The 25948-nt window shown below is 34.5% G+C and overlaps 1 protein-coding gene across 3 annotated transcripts in view; it reads right to left on the reverse strand.

Moving 5' to 3' along the window:
- The window catches only part of LOC150105876 (uncharacterized), a 37313-nt gene that overhangs the window by 5907 nt on the left and 5458 nt on the right, over positions 1–25948 (reverse strand). For 2 of the 3 annotated variants that reach the window (XR_016548406.1, XM_090393643.1), the window contains exons 2-8: positions 24383–24673; positions 22416–22536; positions 19248–19363; positions 14873–14988; positions 9174–9343; positions 8953–9051; positions 8507–8612 (exon numbers count right to left, since the gene is read on the reverse strand). Coding sequence is in view for 2 of the 3 variants with exons in the window: in XM_090393643.1 (XP_090249769.1) it covers positions 8507–8612; positions 8953–9051; positions 9174–9343; positions 14873–14988; positions 19248–19363; positions 22416–22536; positions 24383–24639 (985 nt within the window). In the remaining variant the exon portion in view is untranslated. Of the gene's footprint in view, positions 1–8506; positions 8613–8952; positions 9052–9173; positions 9344–14872; positions 14989–19247; positions 19364–22415; positions 22537–24382; positions 24674–24937; positions 24979–25948 lie in introns of those variants that run through there. The other variant, XM_090393644.1, reaches the window with a different exon arrangement.

Genomic DNA, 25948 nt, shown 5'->3' on the forward strand with positions numbered 1-25948 from the left:
CTGAAAGAAATCAGTGATTCACTTAACTCCATTTCGATCTCGCTTATTGAAAGAATTGCCAGCATTTCATATGCGAGATATTATTGGATATTAACCGGGAGTAATTCCAAATCTGCCCTTCCAAACGTGCTGAGGAATCATCTACTCAAATAGCCGTGGAATTCCATATAAGAATTTACCTATTTTCGATAAGTAAGTCCTATAGTATTGCCTAACGGAAGCCAAAACTCTTCAAGTTAGATATCACTTCTTAATATCTGGATAGGAGCCTGCCATGAAGTTTCAGAGAAATCCTGCGATATTGCCTAAAGTACACAGAACTTAGACAAAGAAGAAATGGAAATCGATCTGGTGGGACGAGCACGTCTTTAATATAGAAGGATTGCTGGCGGAAATTTTTGACAAAGTATGCCATTTCAACAATTAGTTTGAAGGCGGCAGTGTAATCAGATTGCGTGAATGATTTGATCCGAAGGTCGTTTCTGATGGAATCGTGATTGTGCCATCCCACACTGATATTTCGGAATGGTGGGATTCCGAAATAATGCGAATATTTTACGGTACTAGTTTGCATCTGATAACAACCAATGTAACAAAGTAATGATTGCCAAATCATAGATATTGAAGAGGTTAAATCAAAAATGTGGGGATCAGGAGAGAAAGGAGGGCCGATGTAAGTCTGCTTAACATCTGCGGTTTACTCAGTTTCAGGTGAATTTCGTTAAAAAGTAGAATTAAAGCGTCTCTCCTCATTATCGGAACTTAATATTGCTTTAAAGGAAATATGAAATGACCTCCTACCAAATTCTATTAGAACTTATGGTTATATCGTACCCGACTTACGGAAGCAATTAGGCACTGATAAGATGGCAAAACTTATTTATGCATGTACGTAGAATTCACGGAGGAGAATCACAGCTCAGTCATTTTTGAGTGTACAACAGTTGCTGAATTAATCTTAAAAGTGCATATGTTATGGAAGATTTCTGGATTTCGTTATTCGTGGGAGCTTTTCTAAAGCAGAATGCAATTGGGCACGTTAACAATAGGATATTGAATTTCTTATTAACATTAGATGAATTACGCATTAGTAATCACAATCTTGCTCTTCATCCAGGTTTACTGATCTGTTGTCTCTCATAATAGTATCAACATTTATAAGTAGCTTATAAGTAATTCTTATGGACTGTTTATTTCTATCCACTGCATTATCCAATTTTAAATCTTGGTTATGTTTCTTTATTTCTATAGGAAGCAGTTCTTCGTTTCAGGTTTGGAACCACTTGTTCATATATTTGGACTCAATATTAACTTATTTGTTGGTATGTTAATTTGGCGATTACGGAATCGGGCATTCTCACCAATCTTTTCCTCTTTATATTCGTGGATATTTTCGGAGTTATTTTTCAAGTTGATCAAGTTAATTGAGAAATGCTGTGTATAGCTTTCTTTCAACTCTTCAAAGAACAATAATAACTGGTTTTATAATAATAATAATAACTGGTGGGTGTCAGAATAGAGGTGATTATCCCTCGAGCTGCTCTTATAGCACAGGGCCTAAAGTACCTTAAAAGTAACAAAAGTAACAGTATAAGATTAACTAGATGGAAAAGGGTTTTGGTCATCGGATAAGCATGAAATATGATCAACAATAACATATCCAGTGAGACATTTTTATCTCTTTAATTTACTATTTATGTACGAATTTGTGATCTCCAACTTGTGAGTAGGAAATTTCCAAATTTCGAGGTACTAATTTCCGCTCATCAGATCGGAAACCTTTCAGAAATTACAGGTTTTTATTGTTATCTAAGTTATTAATTTACTGATCAAGATAAACATTCAGATGGCTCGAAGCTTACCTCCTGTGGACTCGGTTTTGTGTACCTCTATTAGTCAACATAAATGATTTAGTTTCTTGAATTAATATTATTTTAATATCAGTGATCCTATAACTTTACATGACAGCCACAATTTCCTGTTGATAGAAATGTACAGAAACGCAACAAAAGACACAGGAAGGAGCAGACAAGCATGGATGATTTTAGGATATCCTTAAGAGTATTGCAATAAAATACAATAAAAAACAACAACTAAATCCTGTTATTCTGAAACTTGTGAATATGATACTCGACACTGACACTATTTCCCAAACATCTTAAACCACTGTAGTTACAACTAACTACAAACATGGATAAAGAAATTATGTTCACAACTATAGAACAATAGCTCACTTGCCTGTATTCTCTAAACTTCTTGAAAAAGTAATACATCCAAGACTACAAAACTACTTACAGAAATATTGTATGACAACCTCTCCCAAATGCAGTACAGATTGCAGAAAACTAAAACACCACAGAGTTATTAGAGGATATTACAAACGAACTCATTAAAGCAGCTCTTTATTTAAAACATTTCTGCTATCCCCATACTCCTTGATCTTACCAAAGCTTTTGATACACTTGAACATGAAATGCTACTCGCTAAATGCTAAACTGCACTCAGCCTGAATAAGAGGGACACTGCATATCTAGATTTACAAATTATCTTACAGACAGAACTCAAATAACAAAAATAGGTACACATCACTGCCACTGAATACAGGTAAAGCACGGTAGTCTTCAAATAGCAATTTTATCACTCGCAGTGTCAAAACATATGCATAAATTAAACTCAAAACTTGGTCACACAAATTCAAATATATCCATAGGCAGATCATTTAGGAACACTAACAATCCACACAGACATTAACACTGCTCTCTCCAAAACACAGCATGAACTAAACAAAATAACCACCTAATTCTACCAAATCATTTATAGTAAAAAAACACTAAAACACAAACACTAATAATAAAGAACACAAGAACCATACAACACTAACGACACTTAATCACACATATTATTCCACTAATCATGGAAGCTGCCCTGTTTCGATGTCACATTGCAACACACGCTAAATATTTCGATCTATCTATACATTGACAAACCATCTTAATTGGACTCTACATTTAGAATACAGACACATGATTGCGGCAAATATTTTTCAAGCAAGAAGCATGGTTCCAACCAACGTAAAAGTATGTGTGTGTGTGTGTATATATATATATATATATATGTAGAAAGTATTTTACCTTGGGTATAAAATGGGTATAAGCTCTGTATTACTAAAATCTTGGTATTTCTTGCCTGACTCTCACTGATGAGACCTCAATAAATGTCGAAACCGGTCTGGGTAGTGGCCACTTGCCTTTAATACAAATCATCATACATCTCCTCCAGGAGATGTGCTTTGCATTATGGGTAAATATTAAGATTAGTGATCAGAGCTTATTCTACTTTTACCATGAGTTACCTTGGTCTTGCACTACCTGCAGGGTCAGCTAGACTTGCATTATATGTGCAGCCGCAAACTTGACTTATTTGTCTGTTTGCTTACTTGGGAAATGGAGTAAAACCACACACACACACACACACACACACACACACACACACACACACACACACACACACACACACCAATATAGATATATATATATATATATATATATATATCCAATATATCCAAGTGATTTCCTCATATTCACCTTATCTGGAATCGCAATTAAAATTGGATCCATATTCTACCTCTTCTGCTCTTTCATGTGCTACTTTCCCCGCTCCTTCGCATCTTCCCCTGGTTTATAATTATGAGGATGATTTGCCTGCTTGTCACACGCCATACAAGTACAAATAACTACAGTTTTTCCTGACTGCTTAAAGTTTTTCTTTATACTGACAAAATTTAAAGCGGAGTGCCTTCTCCTTTCAAACAAAAAGATGTTCTTTCTTTGTCCATGCATATAAAAATATTGATACTAACAGATTTCCCGTTAAATCGGATTTCTACGAGACCTACTGAAAATGAATAAAACACTCTTGAGGTCGCATTTTAATTCTTGCGGATAATATTTGCATTCAACAGGCTATGGATTGCAATAACATGGATGTTACTGCAGGCATACAAGTTTGTTTATATTTTATGTGTAAATGAATGTGATCTCCCGATATCGAGCACAAGGCAAATCCCTCACCCTCATTTTGTAAGTACAGGTCTCATTTTCTAACACAAACAGGCTGCTTTATGCTTTCGTTCACTTGTGGTCAAGTATTTGAGGGATTATCACTATAACAGTGAGAGTAAATATCTCTTATCGAAACTAGCCCTTCCTTCTGGGAGATTTTTTTGTCTTTCTGCTTAATTTCTTTAAGAGTTTATTATTTATTGGGAGATGTTAGTAAACTAACATGCTGTGCTGATTTGCATTAAAAAAAAGGAAAATGTTTCGCTAACAATTAATGAAACCACACTCCTCCCTATCCAGTTGATGATATTACTGGTATAAACAGCCTAGGTTAATAAATATTCAAATATATTTGGCACTAAGATGTCACAGATATGTGCATACAAAGAACAAACATAAAAGCCATTGTGTTTTGTTTGCTAATTCTGATTGTTGTATCAGATGATTCTCATTACAGATGACGAATCTCTGATAATAATTAAAAGTATTCTTTCACTTACTACTTATTTATAACTAGCTGCCATTTACATATCTTAAGAAAAAGAAATAAAAATGCTTGGTCTCTTTTATTTTTGTGTTCGCTCTTCACCAGAGCAAAGTAGTTCATTTTATTTCAAAATGGTTGAAAACAAAAGGATGACTACACTATCGCAGCGGAATGATAATTACGTGTTTCTACCCGTAAATACCGTAGTATTACTATATAAATTTATGCATTTTACAGTGCATTTTTATGTTGAACACGATTAAAAAAAAGTCACAGTCTTTAGCGGTAAAAAAAAAACAATCGATGTATAAATATTGATTTGTCTCATACTCTTCAGTAAGTGACGGAAATTATTAGTAACTATTCTTTGCTAACTTATATATATATATATATATATATATATATATATATATATATATATATATATATATATATATATATATATATATAATAAGAAACTCAGAGTGTTTCATGCCGAATATAGAAACTATATAAAGTTCGGCGAGTCCAAGCGTAAACAAATACCTGGATAGTGCAACACTGCTCCGATCACTGTTCTTGGTATTTACCCATAATGTGAAACCCAGCTCCTAGGAGCTGTATTACTGTTCTACATTATGAGAGAAGGTGTGAACCCAGACGGTGTGAACCTTTGTATAGGTGAAGCGGGCTCCAGAAATAAGACGATCCCGAAAGATCGCCCAACTCAGCGTTGTTCCACTCAGTGACAGGCTCACCCCATCCCCGAGAAGATCTTCTCAGCATTGGCACTACCATAAGTGGTCTCCATGCTGGATTGATTTTTTTTTGTTAAAAGTTCACAATATTACGAAGAAGGGCAATTAATAAAATTCCGAAATTGCTAGTTGTGCCACCAATAATAGTTTGTTTAGCAAACCATGTCTGCATGTTAAAGGAAAACCATGTAAGAAGAATGTCTGTCATCTAAAATAGCGTTTTCTAAAGTGGTTTTCGTTTTTCATTTAAAAATGTCAGCTTCAATTTGAAGTTCGCAACTTTCACAGTTCTTCGAGTCTAATGGGGTGGGGATGGTACTGTTATGTCTTTATATCTGAGTTGTTGGAAAATTATGACGATACTGTAGTGTATGAATACTAACTTAGAAATAATTGAAAGCATTGTAATTCTAGCGGACATTGTTTGCATTCAATTGGCTGTGGACTGATAACATGAATGTTACTGTAGACATAAAATTTTGTTCGTTTTTAATGTGCAAATGAATGTGATCGCCCGATGTGGCATCATTTCCCTGCTTAGTATGCCTGCAGTAGCTTAGAAATATGTCATAACTGATATCTTAGAAAAATGTAGAAACATTTTCTGAGAACCGTAAATGGGTGTATGAAAAGTCGGAATTGCTTCTGTCTACGCCCCTAAATAGTAACGTAATTTAGTCATAAGACTAAAACTTATTTCAAATAGAAATGGACAAGCTCATGCTCTATACATATTATAAAGTTATAAAGTTTTTTTCTTAATAAATAAGAAATCAATCGCAAGACATTAATCGATGAAATCGTTAGTCTCAACACTGTCGGTCCTGACTTTGCAGAAGAGACCACTATCTGCACTCTTCGTCTATTCCAGCAACTGCGTTAATGTATACGAACATCTTTTATATACTATATATTATCAGAAGGTGAGTTCCACAGCCGATTTTTTTTCTGAGTTGCAAGAAAACCATATTCCAGAAAAAAACAGAACCCTGGAACAAGTTCTTTTTTTTCTCAAATCAATTATCATTGGAATTGGAAAATACTAATAATAATAAAATCGAATATATGTGTGTGTATTTATGGTATTCGGATGCAAATTAATATTTTAAACTAATCATTTAAAATAAACAAATAAATGAACAAATATACATAAATTTCATTAATAAGACTGGGTATCTGTGCAGAGCCTACTACAGGATCTGCACAGATATCCAGTTACTTAGATAGACCATCTCGATTCAAATTACATTAACACTCCATGTAAATGGAGAATTACTTGTGAGAAAAATATCTCAACGATGGAAAATATACTAAATATAGTTTCGTGGGAATGTCAAGTTCTAATAGTATTACAAAAAGATGATTAATCGCTCAAAGTTTTAGTGAAATTTACGACGATGAAAACAAGTCAAGATTATCAGAGCCCCTCTACAATAGATCATAACCATAATAGTACTATAGTAATCATTTCCCTGTTACTGTAGTGTTTGTAGAAATTCTGAGATAATTCCTGAAATTATTTCCCTTTTATATTAAACGGAAATGATCAAGTTAAAACAACAAGCCATTCCAATAAAATATGTCGGATTATTAGTAATTACAATCATAGGGCGTCAGCTAGTATATTGGAACTCAACAGCTAATATAAAATTAGAACATCAGGAAAAGGAACTCATAACTGAGAGAATACTAAGTCAAGGAGATCCAAAAGATACGCATTTAATATGCGCATACTTCCAGTGTTTACCTGTGGAAATGAGATATTGAGCAGTGAAAAAAAAAGTGGAAGGCAGATTGCGAGTTGCACAAAACGATTTGGGGAGAAGAACGTTCAACATAGAAAAATTGATAGAATTAGAAATAGCGGAGTTGGAGAAATGAGTGCCCGTCTGTCTTTCCGAGTGCTAAGCGCACCCAGTCTTCATCTAAGAGGCTGAACATTCAGTTCTTTCCATGGGTTGATATTTATGGTTGTCCTACTCTTTCTCAGACGAAATACCATCTTCGAGGACTACCACGTCTTATAGAAGAAGGCTACACTTCGAAAACCCTGTGAGTTATTCGGGTGATCATAAGGCGTCAAGTAACGTCAGTTCTGATTAATTAAAACTACACAGGTTTTTCTAATGATAGTAATATTTTCGCTCTTATTCATACGAAAAGTCGTGCTGTACTTAAACACCTAAAACTTAAAGATCATCTAGAAGATTGATATCTCTGAGTCCATCTTGAAGATCATCTAGAATTAGTGTCCCAAATTCTGATCTTCGTGCTATCCCTCGATTAAGTAATAAAATGTGGTCGGCTCCAACGATTCCGAAACATAGTTTTGCTTGATTTAATATTATTTGTTTCTCACAAACAGATCTTAGTTATTTCTCCTTTCTCTTGATACTGCCCATCTTAAACGTCCAGAAAGTCCTGGACTTTCTGGATACCTATTCGTCACCGATCATTGCACAAGCACAGCATTCGTACCATTGTCAGTTTTCATGAAATGTCGCTGAAGATTCAAAAAGTTACTTTTCACCTATCCAGATGATAGTTGTGTACTAGACCACCTATGTTTGGAGAATGTTGTTCTTATATTTGGGTGGTGCACCTAAAAACTCTTTAAAAATTCTTGGTCCGAATGAAAGAAGAAAATCGGCTAAATGGCACCTCATGTGTCAACAACACTCCAGCTACAATCTTATAAGCAGTTAATTCTGCATTATCATTTTTCGCAGGGGCTCTTTTCACCAGAAATCATATCCATAAATTTCCCTCATTTCTACTAAATCTACACACGAGCAATAGCTGCACAACATCTGGTTAGAGTTGAATTGTCATATCGCAGATCCTCGAATCCAGTTCCGCTTACATTTCACTACCTCAGTTGTTTTACTTATTAAGTATTCGCCAAAGACACCAGTTACAAGAAAAGTAATTTAAATAATAATAATAATAATTTCTCTTGTACATCAAAAGTTGGTTGTTAAATTTCTTCGCCAGCGCATTATTCATTTTAATAGACGTATTCATTACTTCTTTTACGTTTCTAAAAATATAAATTAATTGATCTGGCAATTTTACAAAGAAAACCGGATTTAATTTTTATCACTTTGCAGGAAATCACATATAATATTTGAGATTTTCATGCCAAATATTATATGGGATCCTCAAAATATGCTAAAAAACTGATTTATATTTCGATTCGAACGTTTGAAATGGTAACTTACAGTTTTTTTTTCCACGTCTGCTAATGTACGGCCTGTAGGCAGATGGCAACTTGCAGCTTTGGGAATCAGCGAGCATCTTCTCAGCTAAACATGCAGAATGACATTCCTGGAACATGAAATGAAAAAAATCGTATGTTTAACTGGTTAAGTAATAAAGGAATAATTAAATGCGTTTTGTAATTTTATACTAGGTGTCCTTGGAGGGTGAAATTTCAGAACTTTCAGAATTATATCAATTTCGGATGATTTATTTATTTATTTTTATCGCACGGATGATCTTATTTCCTAATCCAGTGCTGTAGAAGATGATCATGGTTTGCTAATCCAACTATTTAATTTAAATTTATCATAAATAAATATAGAATTTCAAGAAACAAGATTTTAGCACTAAGTGCAGCTTAAATTAAGAAAGATATTTAAAAGTGAAATATTTAATTACTGATTACCTCATATGTCAAGGGTTCGAAATCTCCGCTGAACTTCCTTAGACTCAAATAGTCAGTGCAGTTGGTTTCATATGGGTATGGAAGAAGTTTTCTCGTTTCCTGTAAAAAATTGTAACTGTTGTTACACTTTCTGATTTATATTATTATTTACTTAAAAAGCAACTAAAATTAGTGTCGGAAAACGATGCAAAGATCTAATTGTATATAACATGCAAACTCACTCTTGTAACCCTGAAATTTGGCCATAATCCAGTAGGTAGAGTTTCTGGTTGTCGATCTAGATTATACAAGGAATATGGGGAATGAAACTCTACTACAATTCCTGCTTTCGTTATGAAGGAGAACTCTTGTGATAACTGAGATATATTAATATGCAGAACTGTTTGATATTCTGAAACAGAGATATAAACAAATTCTGATTAGCTACACTCAAACCTTAAACTCATTTAGCATTTATAGATTTTGCATGTATAGATGCACGAGGTTTAGAACAAGGGACCAACAAGGTCTGAAGACAAGAGATATCAGTTACATGAGTTACATCAGTTACATTCTCAGCTACACTAATTTGTGTAGCTGAAAATTGTCGAAAATAACCAGAACAGTACAAATGAAGTTCATAAGTCCAGCTTCAATGGAAGTACTGTTGTGCATACGCCAAGGAGTCATCCCAAAAATACACCGATTCAACATGCAGGAATTTCAAATCAAAGCAATTGTACACATGGAGGAGGTTAACGAAAATGAATTAACCGCCAAAATTGCGAAGTTGAAGCAAATCATCAGAGAAACAACACCGGAATTGCAAAACGTTGAGAGACGTTTAAATGAGCACAGCGGGGAAAAGAAAAATAAACAGGAAAATAAGAAACAACAAAGCAAGGAAATAGGTAAGTCAAAAAATAACGAAAATCAGGTAAGTGACGTTGTTAGTAAAAAGAAAGAAATTATTTGGTATGGTGACTCTATAATAAAACATATATGCTATAGATGAGAAGGTTATAACACAACGAGTTTTCCTGGAGCGAAAATTAAAAATATAACAGGAGTAATTCAAAAACAGAAAAGAAAGTAAACAAAATGGTAGTTGTAGTACTTATGAACGATTTAACCGGTGATAAGTTCAGAATGAGAGAGGACATGAAAGGGTTGCTGGAAGAGGCGAGAGTGAAGAGTGAGAAAGTGAAAATCGTTAGTATTTTCTTCGCTATGACAAAACTGAATCAAAAAGAAGGGTTATGACGGAAAACGATTCGATGCGTAGCAATGTAGAAGGAATGGATGTGAGTTTTTGGATGTGTGATGTGAGATTGAGGGAAGATGGATTTGTATAAGAGGGGTGGCCTACACCTGAATTCGTTTGGCATCAGGAGGCTGGAAAAACTAATAGCTGGTATAAGACCTAACACAGAGAGTCAGAGAAACTAAATTATAAAGGGAGGAATGATGTGAATGAGAGTGTAAGAACAAAAATGGTATATAATTGTGTTAATGATGGGAATGGATTTTGTAATGGTTTCGGGTTTGTTTTCGTCCGGTTCGGACCAATCATATGTTTTCAAAGATGCCTACATGTGTAAAGCATTAGAGCAGAACAGAGATCTGCAAGTTTTTCAACTGGGTCAGGCAGACTGCAAACAAGGGTATACTAAAGAACATGAAGGTAGATTATTATGTCTGTACACGAATGCTAGGAGTATCAGAAACAAAGGGGTAGAGTTTGTTGCCTTAGTCAATATGTTGCGACCTCAGATTGTAGGAATTAGTGAGACCTGGCTATCAGAATCAGACCTATTAACTGGTATCGAGTGTCATGGGTACAGTATTTTTAGGAAGGATAGAGTGGATAGGAGAGGAGGCGACGTGCAGCTAATGATATTGGATGACTTAAATCCAGTTAGAGTTGAGACCTATGAATGTAGTAATAGTACTAACAATATTTCACGTGGTAGTGAGTTTGAAGCCATCTGGTGTGAGGTGGAATCTAATAAGACAAATTACACAGTGGGGTGTTGTTACAGACCTGGTGGATCGGTTGCTGGTGATGAACAAATGCATCACCAAATAGAAAAGGTGAGCGCGAAAAGAGTAATCATAATGGGAGACTTGAATTATCCAAATATTAATTGCAGTAGAATCTCATCAGAAGAATGAAAATGCATTTATTGAGCTTTTGCGGGACAACTTCCTCAAGTAGCATGTGACAGAAGGAACTCGAGGTCAAATAGTGCTAGATTTGATTATAATGTCAGATTATAAAGTCGTAACTCTTCTGCCTCCAGTTGGTGACAGTGATCATGAGGTACTCACTTGGGAGGTGACTAAGTTTATGAATTTTCCATTCAGAAAAGGTTACATGTTAAACTACAAAGCAGAAAATTATGACCAACTGAGGAGTATACTGAGTTCTGTGGAATGGAATCGGTTGCTGGATGAAAAGGATATCGAGTGTGTATGGGAAGCATTTAAACAATATTTAAATGATGCGATATCAAAATGTGTACCGGAGTGTTCGAAGAATAAAAAGAGTAGGAGTCAAATGGATGTGTAATCTTATTAATCAAGAGATTCGTTAGAAAAGGACGATGCGGAAGGTATACCGTTTGCATAAGAATGACGTCCGTTTTGAACGTTATAAGCAGCAGGCTAGAATAGTCACAACTGTTGTACGGAAAGCAAAGTGGGATTTTGAAAAGAAACTGGCTCGCGTGCGAAAGACAACCCCACAAGAATTCTATCGAATGTGCTGCAAGTAAAAGAAAGAATGAATATGAAAGAATAACTCTTCTAAATCCAGATGGAGTGATGGTTACTGATGCAGAAGAGGTTATTCAGTTAATGAGTGCCCATTTCGTTAAAAGCTATCAACCTAGTGAAGGCAACATTGAGATCCCTGTTATCTCTTCACTAGATGAAGAAACGTAGGTGTGTGAGGCCGAGGTATTAGAGCTGTTGCACAAACTGAATAAGAATTCAGCAATAGGGACTGATGGAATATCAGCATGTGTGCTAAAAGAGTGTTAAGCTGAACTGATCATTCCTTTGACCAGGATATTTAATATGAGTCTCAGAACATGGAAGATTCCGCAGGAATGGAAGGAATATATGGTAATTCCATTGCATAAAGGTGGTGCAAAGATCGATGTATCAAACTATCGACCAAATAGTATCTCAGGAGCGGTGGTGAAGATTGTATAAAAATTAGTTAGGGCCCGCATTCAGAAATAGGTTGACAGTGAATCTTTACTTTGCAATGAACAACATGGGTTTACTAAGGGAAAGTCATGGTTTAGCAACTTGCTCACATTCTATGACAATATTACCATTGAATTAGACAAGGGGAATGGATACACCATGATACGTTTGGATTTTGCTATGGCTTTTGACAGAATACAACATGACAGACTGCTGCTTAGATTGGAGAAAATGGGTTTCGGTTATACAACATTAGCATAGAAAGAGTAGTATACGGGGGATCTGAGTCTGTAAGATTTAAGGTAACAAATGGTGTACCACAAGGATCAGTGCTTGGTCTTGAATCTGTTATTCAATCTGTACATTAATGCTATTGGGAAAGATTTGACAAGCGACATACAGTTATTTGCTGATGATGCAAAGATAGGTAGCGTAATCATGAATGCTGCTGATATGCAGTCCTTGAAGAATGATTTGAATAAGCTGGAATTGTGGCCATTGGAAAATGGGTGTCAGTTCAATGTCAGTAAATGTAAAGTCATTCACTTCGGGATGATTACCTATCCAATGTCGTATTACATTGGTGGGATTAGGCTAGAAGAAACTGATGAGACTAGGGATGTTGGAGTGTTAATAGGTAAGAAGTTAAAGTTCAGGGACCATGTGGCAAAGATTGCAAATACAATTCAAAAGATAATTGCAATGCTCAAACGAATTCACATGTAAAGATAAGGATGCTATTTTGCCTCTTTACAAGGCCTTGATAAGACCTCACTTGGACTATTGTGCGCAGGTCTGGTCTCCTGGTTTCCGATGTGATTGTGATATATTGGAGAGAGTACAAAGGAGAGTGTTAAAATGATATCAGGATTGTGGAATACTGATTATGAAGACAGGTTGAGAATTTGTAGATTGCAGACACTAGCAAATAGGAGAAAGAGGGGCGATATGATTGAGACTTACAAACTGCTGAAAGGGTTATACAGGATTTCAATTGATGGGATTTTTCAATTTATGGAGGGCGGGGAAAGGACGAGAGGGCATCCTTGGGAGCTGAGAATGAAGGCTTCCAATAAGGGTGTAAGAGCTAGATTTTTCTCTCAGAGGGTGGTGCGTGATTGGAATGGATTGGCATTGGATGTTGTGAGTGAAAGCAGTGTGAATGAATTCAAGAATAAGTATAATAGCAGGTGTATGTGTGTGTGTAGTATGTGGCCTCCCTGGATGAGTCTCTGACTCCCTGGTGGTCTCTCTTAATAATAATAATAATAATAATAATAATAATAATAATAATAATAATAATAATAATAATAATAATAATAATAATAATAATAAAGTAACTCTGTTCAGTGGAATCTGCAGAGCGAACCAGTAGCCGAGATTTTGGCAATGCCACACTGGCCCTTTCATGAAAAATGAGCGATTAATTACTCTATCTTCTGCGAAATGTGGGTGAAGTTCTCCATCTTTCATCAACACTATTGTGTTGATGAAATAACCACCTCTTAGCTGCAGTTGCGGGATTACGAACTATTCAATATGTCTCGATAATCTATCGAGCCGGACATGTGACTGTTCAGGTCACATGTCCGGTTCGATGGATTTCTTCGAATAAAAACTCCCTAATAAGAAACATATCCGTAGATCCTACCCATAGGGTGACCTTTTAGCGAATATAAGAGAACTTGGTCAAATGCACGATGATTGCCTATAGTCCAGATGCGGACTTTGAATGTTCACTGTTCATCAAACGTGAAAGCGCTCTTCCACACTGCATAGCGTATTCCAGAGCAAATTCTCATCCAATTATACTAAGAAGGTATATCGGACGTTATATCTTGCATTGAGAAAATTGGATTTGCTATACACAACGGACAAGAGAACCTTCATGAAGCGTTACAATAATACCCGTTAAACTCAGGCGCAGGCAACATCTGTAAAATTTTCTTGTTTGTTGTGTGTAACAAATCTAATTGTCTCACTAAGGAAGGTTCGCTGCATGAACCTACACAATTTTCATTTGACTGTTGAACAACTGCAGATGCATGCCCATCTGTCGTTTGGAAAATTTCTGATTTCTGACCTCATCCTAGATGAACTGTCAAACTGCTTATCTCTTCAAATCAACGACCCATTCGTCTCACTTCGTTTGCTGTCATTGGAATTTTTCGTAAAATTTTAGAATTCTACACTCGGGAAATGCTGCTACAGCATCCCCACCCCCCACACACACACACGCCGTTCTACGGACATCGCAGATATCAGTAGAAGATTATTTACTAGTGCAGCCTTTCATTAGTAAACCCTTATGCGTTAGTGTATATCGAGTATCGCTTTTCCTAGTTTAAAATTAAACTAGAAATGCTTGTTAACGTGCTCAGCCATATGAACTTTGGTCATTTTTAATAGGAAGGAGACCTAAGTTGAGGGACGGTCGGCCATTTTCAGTCTTCGACAATTTAAAACAATATGCAGTCATATTTTAAGAGAGATTTAGAATTTTTAGGTTTTTTTTTTTTTTTTAAGCTCAGATTTTGAATTTTTTCAATTTGGATGTTGGTTTAATTTTAACTGTCGGCTAAGGTGAATATAAAATCTTTTAGTTCAGTAGCCATATTATAACCTTCATCGTATTCTAAACAGTTAAATTTATTTTCTTAACAGTTATCCAATCATTTCTATGAATATGCATTAACAGTAATAATATAAATTAAAATAATTTTACCTGCTTTAAGATGAATGCGAATCATTTCTTCTTGTGATAGATTACGACCAGAAAATAAAGTGATGCACTTTCTGGGAAAATCAGGAAAACCCTTAATATGTTCTGTGATGAATTTGCTAGAAAGGAAAGAAGTTCGATAAATGAGTCTCACAAAAGAAAAAGAAAAAGAAAAGACATGCAAAGTTAATGCAGTTGACTTTTTTTTTTCAGTCGGAATATACGGTATAATCAACTACCTTCTAGCCTGGCGAATTGCTATGAGTCGATATTTCTGATATACAATAAAACGACGACATAAAATCAGTAAAAGGATCGTTTTAGCCGTTTCCAGTTAACAATAGTAATAAGCTAATAATCAATGCTTATTGAATTGAATAAAATATACAAGACAAGCACAATGCGGTATAAACAACATCAATTCGAATGAAATTATTTAAAAGCACATTACAATTAATAGGACGAGCCACCATGACATGCAAATTCTAACTACGATGTATAATCTCCTTTTATTAGATCACTGAAATAAGAACCTACTCAACAGCTGTAATTTATCGATTAATATTACGTTATACGAGCCACACATCTCTATCGGTATCAACATAGTACCCAGGTGTTATTTTTTCTGTGATGGGAAAGACCTGGATTCCATCTACAAAGAGAAGGTCCGTTTGTTAAAAAGTAAAGTTTCGTTTCAGTATCGCATTTATCTTTTGGGTTGTGTTCATAGTTTTAACTACGTAACGTTTGATATCCAACTTCCTATCCACCACAATTCCAAAATCACTATCACATCAATTCTTGTAAATTAACTCCATCAATATATGCAGATGGCAATCTCATTATTCTAAAGTGCACAACTTTAAACTTACGAACATAGAATTAACAGCCATCATCATCATCATCATCATCATCATCATTTGCCTACAGCTATAGCTTGTTCAAATCATTCTTTTGCACTATCAGGGAACAGCTGAATATCTGCTGTTAGATCCTTTGCAATCATTAATTTGGTGATTAAGAAACGGTGGTGTCCATGTGGAGAAATGATCCATGTGGTACACCACTAGGTACTTAAAATTTCGCAGATTCATTTATATATATATAGATAGATAGATAGATAAATAGATAGACAGATGTCTGCAGCCAACCTCGTATCCATTTTCATAGTTTAAAATCTAATAGCAATCCTCCAACTTATTCATATGGTGCATTAGGGGTCGTAATGTGTGTGTGTGTATGTGTGTGTGCGTGCATGTGTGTGTGTGTATTTGTGTGTGTATGTGTTCCTGAGTGTATAAAAATAATAAACAATATATAACAAGAGAGAGAAAAATCATCACGTGATAGCAGCAGAAAATTGAATGCAAGAATTGGAAAAGCAAAACTTAAAATAAGATTGCAGTATACGAATTATATACTCTTGACAAAAATGGTGAGAAATTAATTATATCATAAAGCTAAATTTTAAAGAATATTCTTCTACATTTTACACATATGCATAACTTTATCAAGTCACCTTACAAACAAGAAGAGGAATATTAATTTTATATTTATTTATTTTCTGATTATGGACAGAGTGTTTGAGTAATCGATTTACGAAGTTTCTGGTGACAGTTTTCAGGTGTAGATATGATTGGTATTTAAGATCGAAAGAAGATAATGCAAAGATTGAAATACAAGAGGCCCCTCGAAAGGACCCATGAGATTAAGGAACTCACTACGTTCACCTAACCACAAAGGACATTCAACATCTTTACAACATTGAGGAACAGCAGTATTTCCTTATCATGCAAGACACGACAGATTATTACACAAAGGGGACGACACGAAATAGATATTTTAAGACTAAGTGAAACAAGGTAGACAGGCTTTGGTAAAGGGTGAGTTCGTAGATAGATCTCAAACACCGTCTTCAAGGTCTCATAAAAGACATGAAAGATCAATTTCTCTTATATTTATTAAAGAGATAAGTCAAAGCTTGATAAACTGGAAGTCCATAAATTGTCGATTTTTAACGAGAAGCTAATACTCCAGATGTAGTAAATTAATCTCCGTATATATTTGTGCAGCTAAAATCGATAAGGATCTTGAATAAAAAGAGATCTTTTCTGAAAAGTACAGAAGCGTACAGAAGAACTTCGATAGTTTCACACGTCTTGTATGGGAAAGGACTTCCAAATATAATAAAAGAAGAAGTAATGAAGTTGAGAGCAGTAAGTAACGAAACAGGTACTTAACAAAATAAGTATGGTAATTTACTGGTAGTAATTTGTGAAGAAAAAAAAAGAATTCTAGCCTTTCTCTAAAGGAATAACAAAAAGGAATATAAAATGGCTTACCTGTCACTTGATGGTAAAAAGAAAATCCAGAAGAAACGATTCCATCAAGTTCATCACTTGGAAATCAAGGACAAACGATATATCTCATTTAAAAATGAAGTCAGTAAAGGGAAAACATTATTATCTGTTTTGAAATCGATTCTTTAAATCACCTGGAAAGCAGAAAAAAAGAATATCCCATATTCTTTTGCCAGAAAACTTCATAGATAGGATATAGAAATATTAGGATAATATACAATAACGTCACAAAGCAGTGTTTGGGTACAAAGAGATTGATGAAGGTCAATAAAGATTTCTCATCAAACATGACCGGGAAATCATAGATAAAAGCATAAAATCAAAATCTGGAAAGATAGTGGGGGATAGCACTTTGTTGAGATTTTAAACGCGGCAAGGAAAAACGACACAATTAGAAGCAAGATAATCGAAGAAACTCCTATAAATATGGATTTAAATATTAAACCAAAACTGTTATATAAAAGAGTACAACGTAATAGACCGGTCGAAATATTAAAAGGCATGTGCATAGTAATATAACAACAGAAATGCATATATTTTCTTCTCTTATATAAATGTTATAATCAAAATGTTACTTAAATACGTTGATGAAAGGAATGGTCATTATCAGGAAAATAAATTATGAAGAGAGAGCGATTTCGATTTTCTGTTTGGATCCATCGAACGTGTGTACAAAAATGTCTGCATATAAAAGGCACTACGGAAGAAAAACTATCCTCGAAGCATATAAGGATAAGTAAAGATTCAAGAAGAAACTCCTCCTCATAAAGAATATAAATACTGAAATCATACAAGAACGAAGTAATAAAGTAATTATGTAGATGAGAAGAAAATTTTCAATAGGAAGAAAAAAGGACTGCAAGTTGTCGAACTATGCAACGAAGGCTACAGACAAGAGTATACAAAAGAACGTGAAGGTTGTTTATTATTTTGGTACACGAATGCAAGAAGTTTCAGAAAGAACGAGAAGAGATTGAAGCCTTGAACAATATGTTGGGACCTCAGATTTTACGCATTTGTGAGACCTGAATATCAGAATCAGACTTACTGACTGGTATGAAATGTAAAGAGTATCGTATTTTTAGGAAGAATAGATAGAATATGAGAGTAGGGGAAGTGTTGCTAATGGTATGGGATGACTTGAGTCGAGTTTGTGTTGAGAACTCTGATTGTAGTATTAGTAACAGCATTTCATGTGGTTGTGAATTTGAAGGCATGTGGAGTGAGGTGGAATCAAATACAAGATTAATGACTTAGTGAGGTCTTGATATAAACAAGGCGGATCGGATGCTAGTGGTGAAAACATGCATCACCAAATAGAGAATATGGAGGCAAATTTTACTGCCAATCAATATGGGTAGTAGTAAAATCTTATGAAAAGAAGGACAATGAGTTTATTGAGCTGCAGTGAGCAACTTCCACAAGCATCATGTGACAGAAGGAACTTGAGGTCGAAGAGTTCTTAACTGGCTTTCAGTGGACATTATTTTCTTTCTATATTAATCTCCTTATCCATGGTAATGTTATTTATTTTTTTCTTTCTAGATTGTGTGTCAATATCTTTCGCTATTTTCTTTCTAGATTGTATCAATGGCTTTATCTAATTTCTTTCTAGACTGGCTCCGTGTCTTCTCTATTAGCTAATTATCAATTATATAATTTTCTATTTTTTTTAAATCTAAACCTCTTTTGTTATTCTTTTTGAAAACTATCCTCCGTGAAGCATTTAAAGATAAGTGAGGATTCAAGACGAAACTCTCACTTATAAAGAATATAAATACTGAAACCAAGCAAGAGCGAATTATTGAAGTAATTATGTAGTTGAGAAGAAAATTGTCGATAGGAAGTTAGCAATAACGAAAACTTTTATGTCCTACTATCAGTGCATCTTTTACCTTCTTTGAGAATACTTTATGAAAAATTTTATGAATATGATAAGTTATTATTTTCAACAATACATTCTTCTAAGAAGATATATGTGTATATATCTTCTTAGAAGAATTATAACACAGGTTTACCTTATATTGGTTTCTACTTCATCTTTATCCTCAAATTTCAGCCAAACAGATTCAGCACCAAAGCGTGGTCCAAGCTCTTCTACATCGTCGTAGGTAAAAGAACCAGATTGTGGGAACTGAAAGAAAACACACAGAAAGACCAAACGTATTAATAAGCTATAAAATTACCTACAAGAAATTTCTGAAATTGTTTTCCTTAAAATCCAAAATGGATAAAAGTTATCTGTTACTAAAATTCAGTAAGCAATCACTTTACCGTTCTGAATAAAACAAAATATATTTTGTAATATCATTCCAAGTCAGGAGAACGGCAGCAAGATTAGCAGGACTTCGACTTATTCATAATATATCAAGTAGGAAGAAGGATATGTTAATGTGTTCTTCATTATCATCCTCATCATGAATTTTAAGGACATTGGTCTTCTGAGGGTTGTCTCATGCCGTAAATTCATCTTTGATCTGATTGTTTAGAATGAAGAACTTGTCTGAGTAGCCTTCCTATTTGCATTCCTCTTCATTCAACTCTGTTTATATTTCTTTATTTGCTCAATCATTCATTGGTTACTGGTTTGAGTCTTTCATCATTACTTGTATGATCAAATAAGATATGTTGATTTCATTTATCTGCTATTAATATCTGCTTATATTTTTACTTTTCATTGTCCAAATTTCATTTTTATATGTTAGCGTTGGTTAAGCTAGTGTATTATGCAAATTAATATTATTTATGGTTTAGAATTACTTTCTAAGGATTGTCTTAAAATATGTAATTATCACCTTGGAGGCATCCCTGTCTACCTGGTTTGTTTATTTATCTATGCAATGATAATTCCCCATTCAATCATATTTGAATTTAATTATCTTTATGTATGCCTTTATTTAATTCCTGTAATGGTATTTCGTGATGCTGTTTTCAGAGTTCTTTTATGAGCAAGTATTGTGCATTAAATATTGTACGGTAATTTGCAAAGCACCTCAAAATGTTAGAAAGTTATTATGTGGCTGCGTGATTTTGTGATGAATACAACAGTATTAGAATAGGTGAGAAATAATTTTATGAGAACTAAAGAGAGTCGATGTAGTGAATTAATGCCAGATAAAGACTAAATTTATAGACAGTTACATGGCGAGAAATCTCATCTTAATTAGAGATATGGAATATGGATATTTTCAGAGGCTTACGTAATACAAGATTTATTTTACAAGAAATGAGGAGGATGGCAAATAGTTTCTTTTTAAAAATAATATGGGCGAAAGACGATTTTAAAGCTTGAACATTTGTGAAATTCAGAAGAGGATTTCCGTTCACTGCCCTCGGTCACAACACTTTAAATTTAATGAAAGTAGGTAATTAATATGCAGGAGAAAAAGGTGTGTGGGGGGAGGATGTATACTCACATAATTCAATTGAGTAATATTGGAAAATATTGGAAAATCTGAATGTAAAAAAGACGTTATCCACTTTTAAATCTACAAATGCTAGACAATTATAACACATGAAGTTCAATTTAGTTCTTTTATTTGGTATTAATCTTTCCATCTTCACTGATGCTAAGTAGATCAGTCAGTATCTACAATGCAATTTCTCTGGAAAAAGGTGGGTTCGAATCCGGTCTATGATGGAAAGATACTTCCTAAAGATTTTTTTTCATCCGAAAATGAGTTAGTTGGTCTCACACGGATGAGATTAGGGTTTTCCATGAAACTACCATTGCTTCTGTTGTAATGTTGTACTTGTTCTAAACAACGATACATCATTCTAGATGTCCACTTTTAAGTACACATGTTATACGTTTTATGGTGTTGGTTTGGTTTCGAATACGTCTGGTGTTGTAGTGATCCATGGCTAGAGATTATTTGAATCAAATATTGCTTGTCATCTATATTAGGAGGTTCAAGTTTTTTGGGGTGTTTTTGCGCTTTCATTTTTTTTTGTTCTTCTTTCTTTCGTAAATGCAAATTCATAAGGCAGATGATGACTTAACTGATGGGTAGGATATCACTGTTTCTAAAATCTAGGCGTTATGTAATGTCGTTACCATGAATGGTGAGACATTAAGAGAACACGAGTATTACAAAAATGACTTCGTTGATTACTTCGTTTATATATTGGAGAGAAAAGGTAAAAAACTATGTGAAGTTTTAAATTTGTTCTGTTATTTAATTAAGATTTTGTTTCAACAACCTAATCGAGATACAGGGTGTTCGGGATAAATTTGACATATTTATAATTAATTATATTTTTCCGTAAGTTACATGTATTAACACACACTTCTCTTCATTTAAAAGTTTGGACCCTTCTTCATTCACATACAAGATGTCAGAAAGGATGGATAGCTGGAACCCACCTGAATCATGGAAGAGAATAACTTGTATCATGATGATTCGTGCCCGCCATCAAAATAAGGATATTACGACTGCTGCCCAATGCTCCCTGAATACAGTAAAAACAATCAGGCATGAACTAGAGACTTGCAATGGTGACTACGAGGATGTAGCAAGAAGAAAGATCCCTAGCAGACGATCTGATTGCGTTCGTACAGCAGAATTCCTCGCAAATCTGCAGGAACAGGTGTTGAAGAACCCTGGCATTGGAATTCGGGCTTTGTTCGTGGAGTTGCTAACTGTAGTCAAGCCCTGGATAACAAGGGTAGCCAATGGTAGGCCGTATGTATGGCAGCAGGATTCGGCCCCTTGCCACACCTCTGGGAAAAGTCAAAAATGGTTGTCTGAAAATTTCTACGACTTCACCAGTCCAAATGTTTGGCCTCCAAACTCCCCAGACCTTAACCCCATGGATTATTTTGTATGGGGCGCAGTTGAAAAAGACACCAATCGCACTTCCAGTAATACAAAAGCCCAGTTAATGGATAAAATTAAAACAGTTTTTGCGGCCCTTCCCAGGGAGACTGTAGCATCAGCTTGTTCGAGGTTCCGAAGCAGAATTAAAGCTGTGATCGATGCTAATGGTGGTTATTTTGAGTAAATCTTGTTGATAGTATTGTAATTAACTCTGCCTGTAATGTTTTTTTGTCAATTCATTAAATTTAATAGATACAAAGAAGATTTTCTTTTTCCTTACGAAACTGTCAAATTTATTCCGAACACCCTGTATATGAGAAGATATCTAAAATTGCTTGAAATAATTAAATTTCTATATCTACTTACTAGTTCGTTAGCATACTCTTCAGAACACAGTTGCTTATAAAAGTCATTGCTCATATCGCATAAACTCGTGCCAGTCACACAGCGATCTGGATATTTGTTGCAGTATAACTGTCTTGACAGACTAAAAGAAAGAAGAAAGAAACTATACATTTAACTTTAGATTGCATATATAATAGTTGCATAAACCTCAAATGAACCTAATACATGGATATGGAAATACAACTGAATATCGAATGTGTGAATGTGTGTCAAAGTGTAAAGCAGTTTCAAAACATCGACTTCTAAATTAACACGTTCATTGCCAATCACGCGATATCGCGCGATGCGAGTTCTCACCAAACGGCCGATCACGCCTTATGGCGTGGACGTCGCTAACTAAATAAAATAATAAAAAAAAATTTGGCTACCACACGAAATTACAATTTTCAGCTTGGCAATGAAAGTGTTAAGAGAAGCTGCATCTGACCTACTCAAAATTGGTGACTATAAATTTAAAAGGAATAAGGGTTTTAGTGAATATAATCTTGTTTTTTAAATAAAAAATGCAGTAGAAATTCAGGCTACGTGTATTTCGAAAGATTTCCTGCGATAAATAATTTAAAAAAGCATTGCCAATTCAATTTCAGTTTGTTAGAATATATCCATCTTTCATAGCTTAATAAACGAATATTTTTTATGTTGCTTCCACTCACGAAAAATTATTTGCAAATCTATTGCACACTTGGTACCTTGAGTGGGCTAAGGGCTTTTGTTTTCTATTTTTCATCAAATTCATATTTTGTTCTGTTTACATTTTTTACATTGTTCCATAAAGCTGAACTACAGACCAAAAATTAAACTTTTACAAGCCACTTTAGTTCTCCAATAAGCAGGGGGGATGGTCTCAAACAGGACGATGAAAATCATCTCCGACCTAAACACTGTCGTAAACATCCATTTGAAGGGCTGGATTTGAAGCCCATCCTGTTGATGGGAAGTAGATACGCTAACCACACGGACAAACAAACAGTCCGAAAAATATACATAAGAATGTGTTCCTAACGCGTCATATCTTTTTATATTTATAATTATTATTTTTATAAATGCGCACGACGAAATGTTACAAGATCCATAGCATAACAGCATAAAATAGATTGGCATTTTATTTATTTTTTTACATAATCCAGAAATCTAGCTATAGTGACCCAAAGTGGAACTTTCAATTCGTTTAAGGCTTCCAATGAGCAGGATGGAGGTCTCACACCGAATGATGAAATTCATCTCCCATCTCTAAACACACGCAATTATCCATGCCTATGGTAAGTTTTGAATGCTCGTTTGGTAGGATTGAGGGTGAAAAGGATCTTTCATCTCATGTGAAAGATCACTTAAAAGTTAAGCAAGTTAAATTACAGCTGGATAAAAGTAGAATTAACTTATATAATAATTCCGTCCAAACTTGTTCTATTTTAATAGGGATTAAAATAGAACAAATCAAGGAGGGGAATATAATCTTTCTGGTGTAATGATTTAAATTGGCACTCTTAAAACAGTGCTACATATTGTTATCTCATCCGTTAACATTCTAAAAAATAATTACATATCCACTCATTTCTGCAAAACTAATCAAACCATCGCTTGCAATTGAGAGGCCAAGGAATGCATTGGAAATACAGAATTCGAAGTAAGCTGATAACTCATTCTGTAAAACACAAATCTGGATATAGTGTGTATTATTATTTTATATTTCAATTCCATTCTCTTTTTTTCTCTATCGCACGCGCACGCACGCACACACACACACACACACACACACACACACACACACACACACACACACACACACACACACACACACACACACACACACACACACACACACACACACACACACACACACACACACACACACACACACAGTTAAAATAACCAGCTTGTGTAATATAAAATTCTGATTATAATGCTATCTAGACATGAAAGATACTTACGGATTGTTATTACAAATGGTGATTGCTGGTAAAACCATCTCTCTAACGAAAACCTCTCTTTGATCTAGGTAACACGGATAACCCAGATAGACAGTTAAGAAAGTAGTGGCTTGGAGAACGAACCCGAGTATGCAACTAAACAAAACGCATATTTTTATGACTCTCCTCACTAAATTCTCTGTTGCCAATATTTTGGCTACTCCTGTGACCAGCGAATCTCCTAGCAGCGCTCTTGCATATTCACTCAAATATCCCATTTTTATTCGATGATGTTATAACGAATGAACATCTCTGTAATTAATAATGCCTTATTTTTAATATAAATAAAAAAGACGGAAAGTAGTCTATCATTTAGAAAAAAGTGAGTTTACATGATTATCGAAACGTTTTCCTAATCAACTTTAATCCTATACTTGATTTGAATACGTAAACATATAAAACATATCTAGAATGAAATGACAACACTTGTTCGATCAAATAACTGAAAATGCTAAATATTAGTGTTGTGTAACTACTTTTAACTTTTAAACTCACTGTATATTAAACACAACTTACCTGTTATACATAACATGAATTCTATGCTAAAGAGCACTGACGTCTACGAGAGGTGTTCTTCTTCTTCTGCAAATCGCAATCCACTTGTCCTCCAGCAAATATGAAAGCGGGAATATAACCGTAACTCGTTTTCGCGAAAAACTTTAATCTATATTAGGCCACATCATTTGGATGAGGGTGTATATCCTAAACAAATTTTAGCCTCACCTAGTTTTTAATCTTTAAAGAAATTAATTTTTCAGTATAATTAGGCAGTATACTTTGAAAGCCCCTACTTTGATCAGTCATTCTGGTGGTGTTTGTTTGCCATTTTTTTTAAAATCATCCATCCGTTTCTATATTTCATATTTTCACATTCTTAATGGCATCCAATTTAAGATGGAAAAAAAAGTCAGTGTATCGTGTCAAAAAAAAAAATTGAATTAGAAAAATGAGTGATATTCTGCTAAAAGTAAGCACCACAGAAGTTGATAATTCTTCAGTTGATATCATAAATTATAATATAAGAGGAACTTCACTTCAAAATATGAAAATAAACTATTCAAAATTTGCAGATGATATAGTCATTATTGAAGAAGATAAAGTGAAACTAGAAAGAACAATGCTGAATTTAAGTGAAGGAGGAAGGAAAGAGATATGGGATAATAACACTGACAGAGCAAACACATCCATGATATCCACAGAAATAAATAAATAAATAAAAGTCAATGGAATATTTTCTGTTATGTCGTTCGCAATTATAAAATTTTAGATTGAAGAAACAATGGTTTACGAAATGATCCATATGTTACTCCACACTGGATGCGTTCCATATGTTCATATATGGTCGATTTATGATCAAAAGCTGATACTCGAAATTTATTAAATTAATCACGATATAGATTTCTGCACCAACAATCGATAAGGATCTTGAAGCAAAATAGGTCTTTTATGAAAATTACGGAAGTGTAAAGAAGACATTTGGTAGAATTACACGTCTTATACTAAAATGTACTACCAAATATAGTTAAA

The sequence above is a fragment of the Typopeltis vanoorti genome, chromosome 6 (assembly GCF_054136105.1).
Source record: "Typopeltis vanoorti isolate ZY-2024b chromosome 6, IOZ_Tvanoo_1.0, whole genome shotgun sequence".
Lineage (NCBI taxonomy): Eukaryota > Metazoa > Arthropoda > Arachnida > Uropygi > Thelyphonidae > Typopeltis > Typopeltis vanoorti.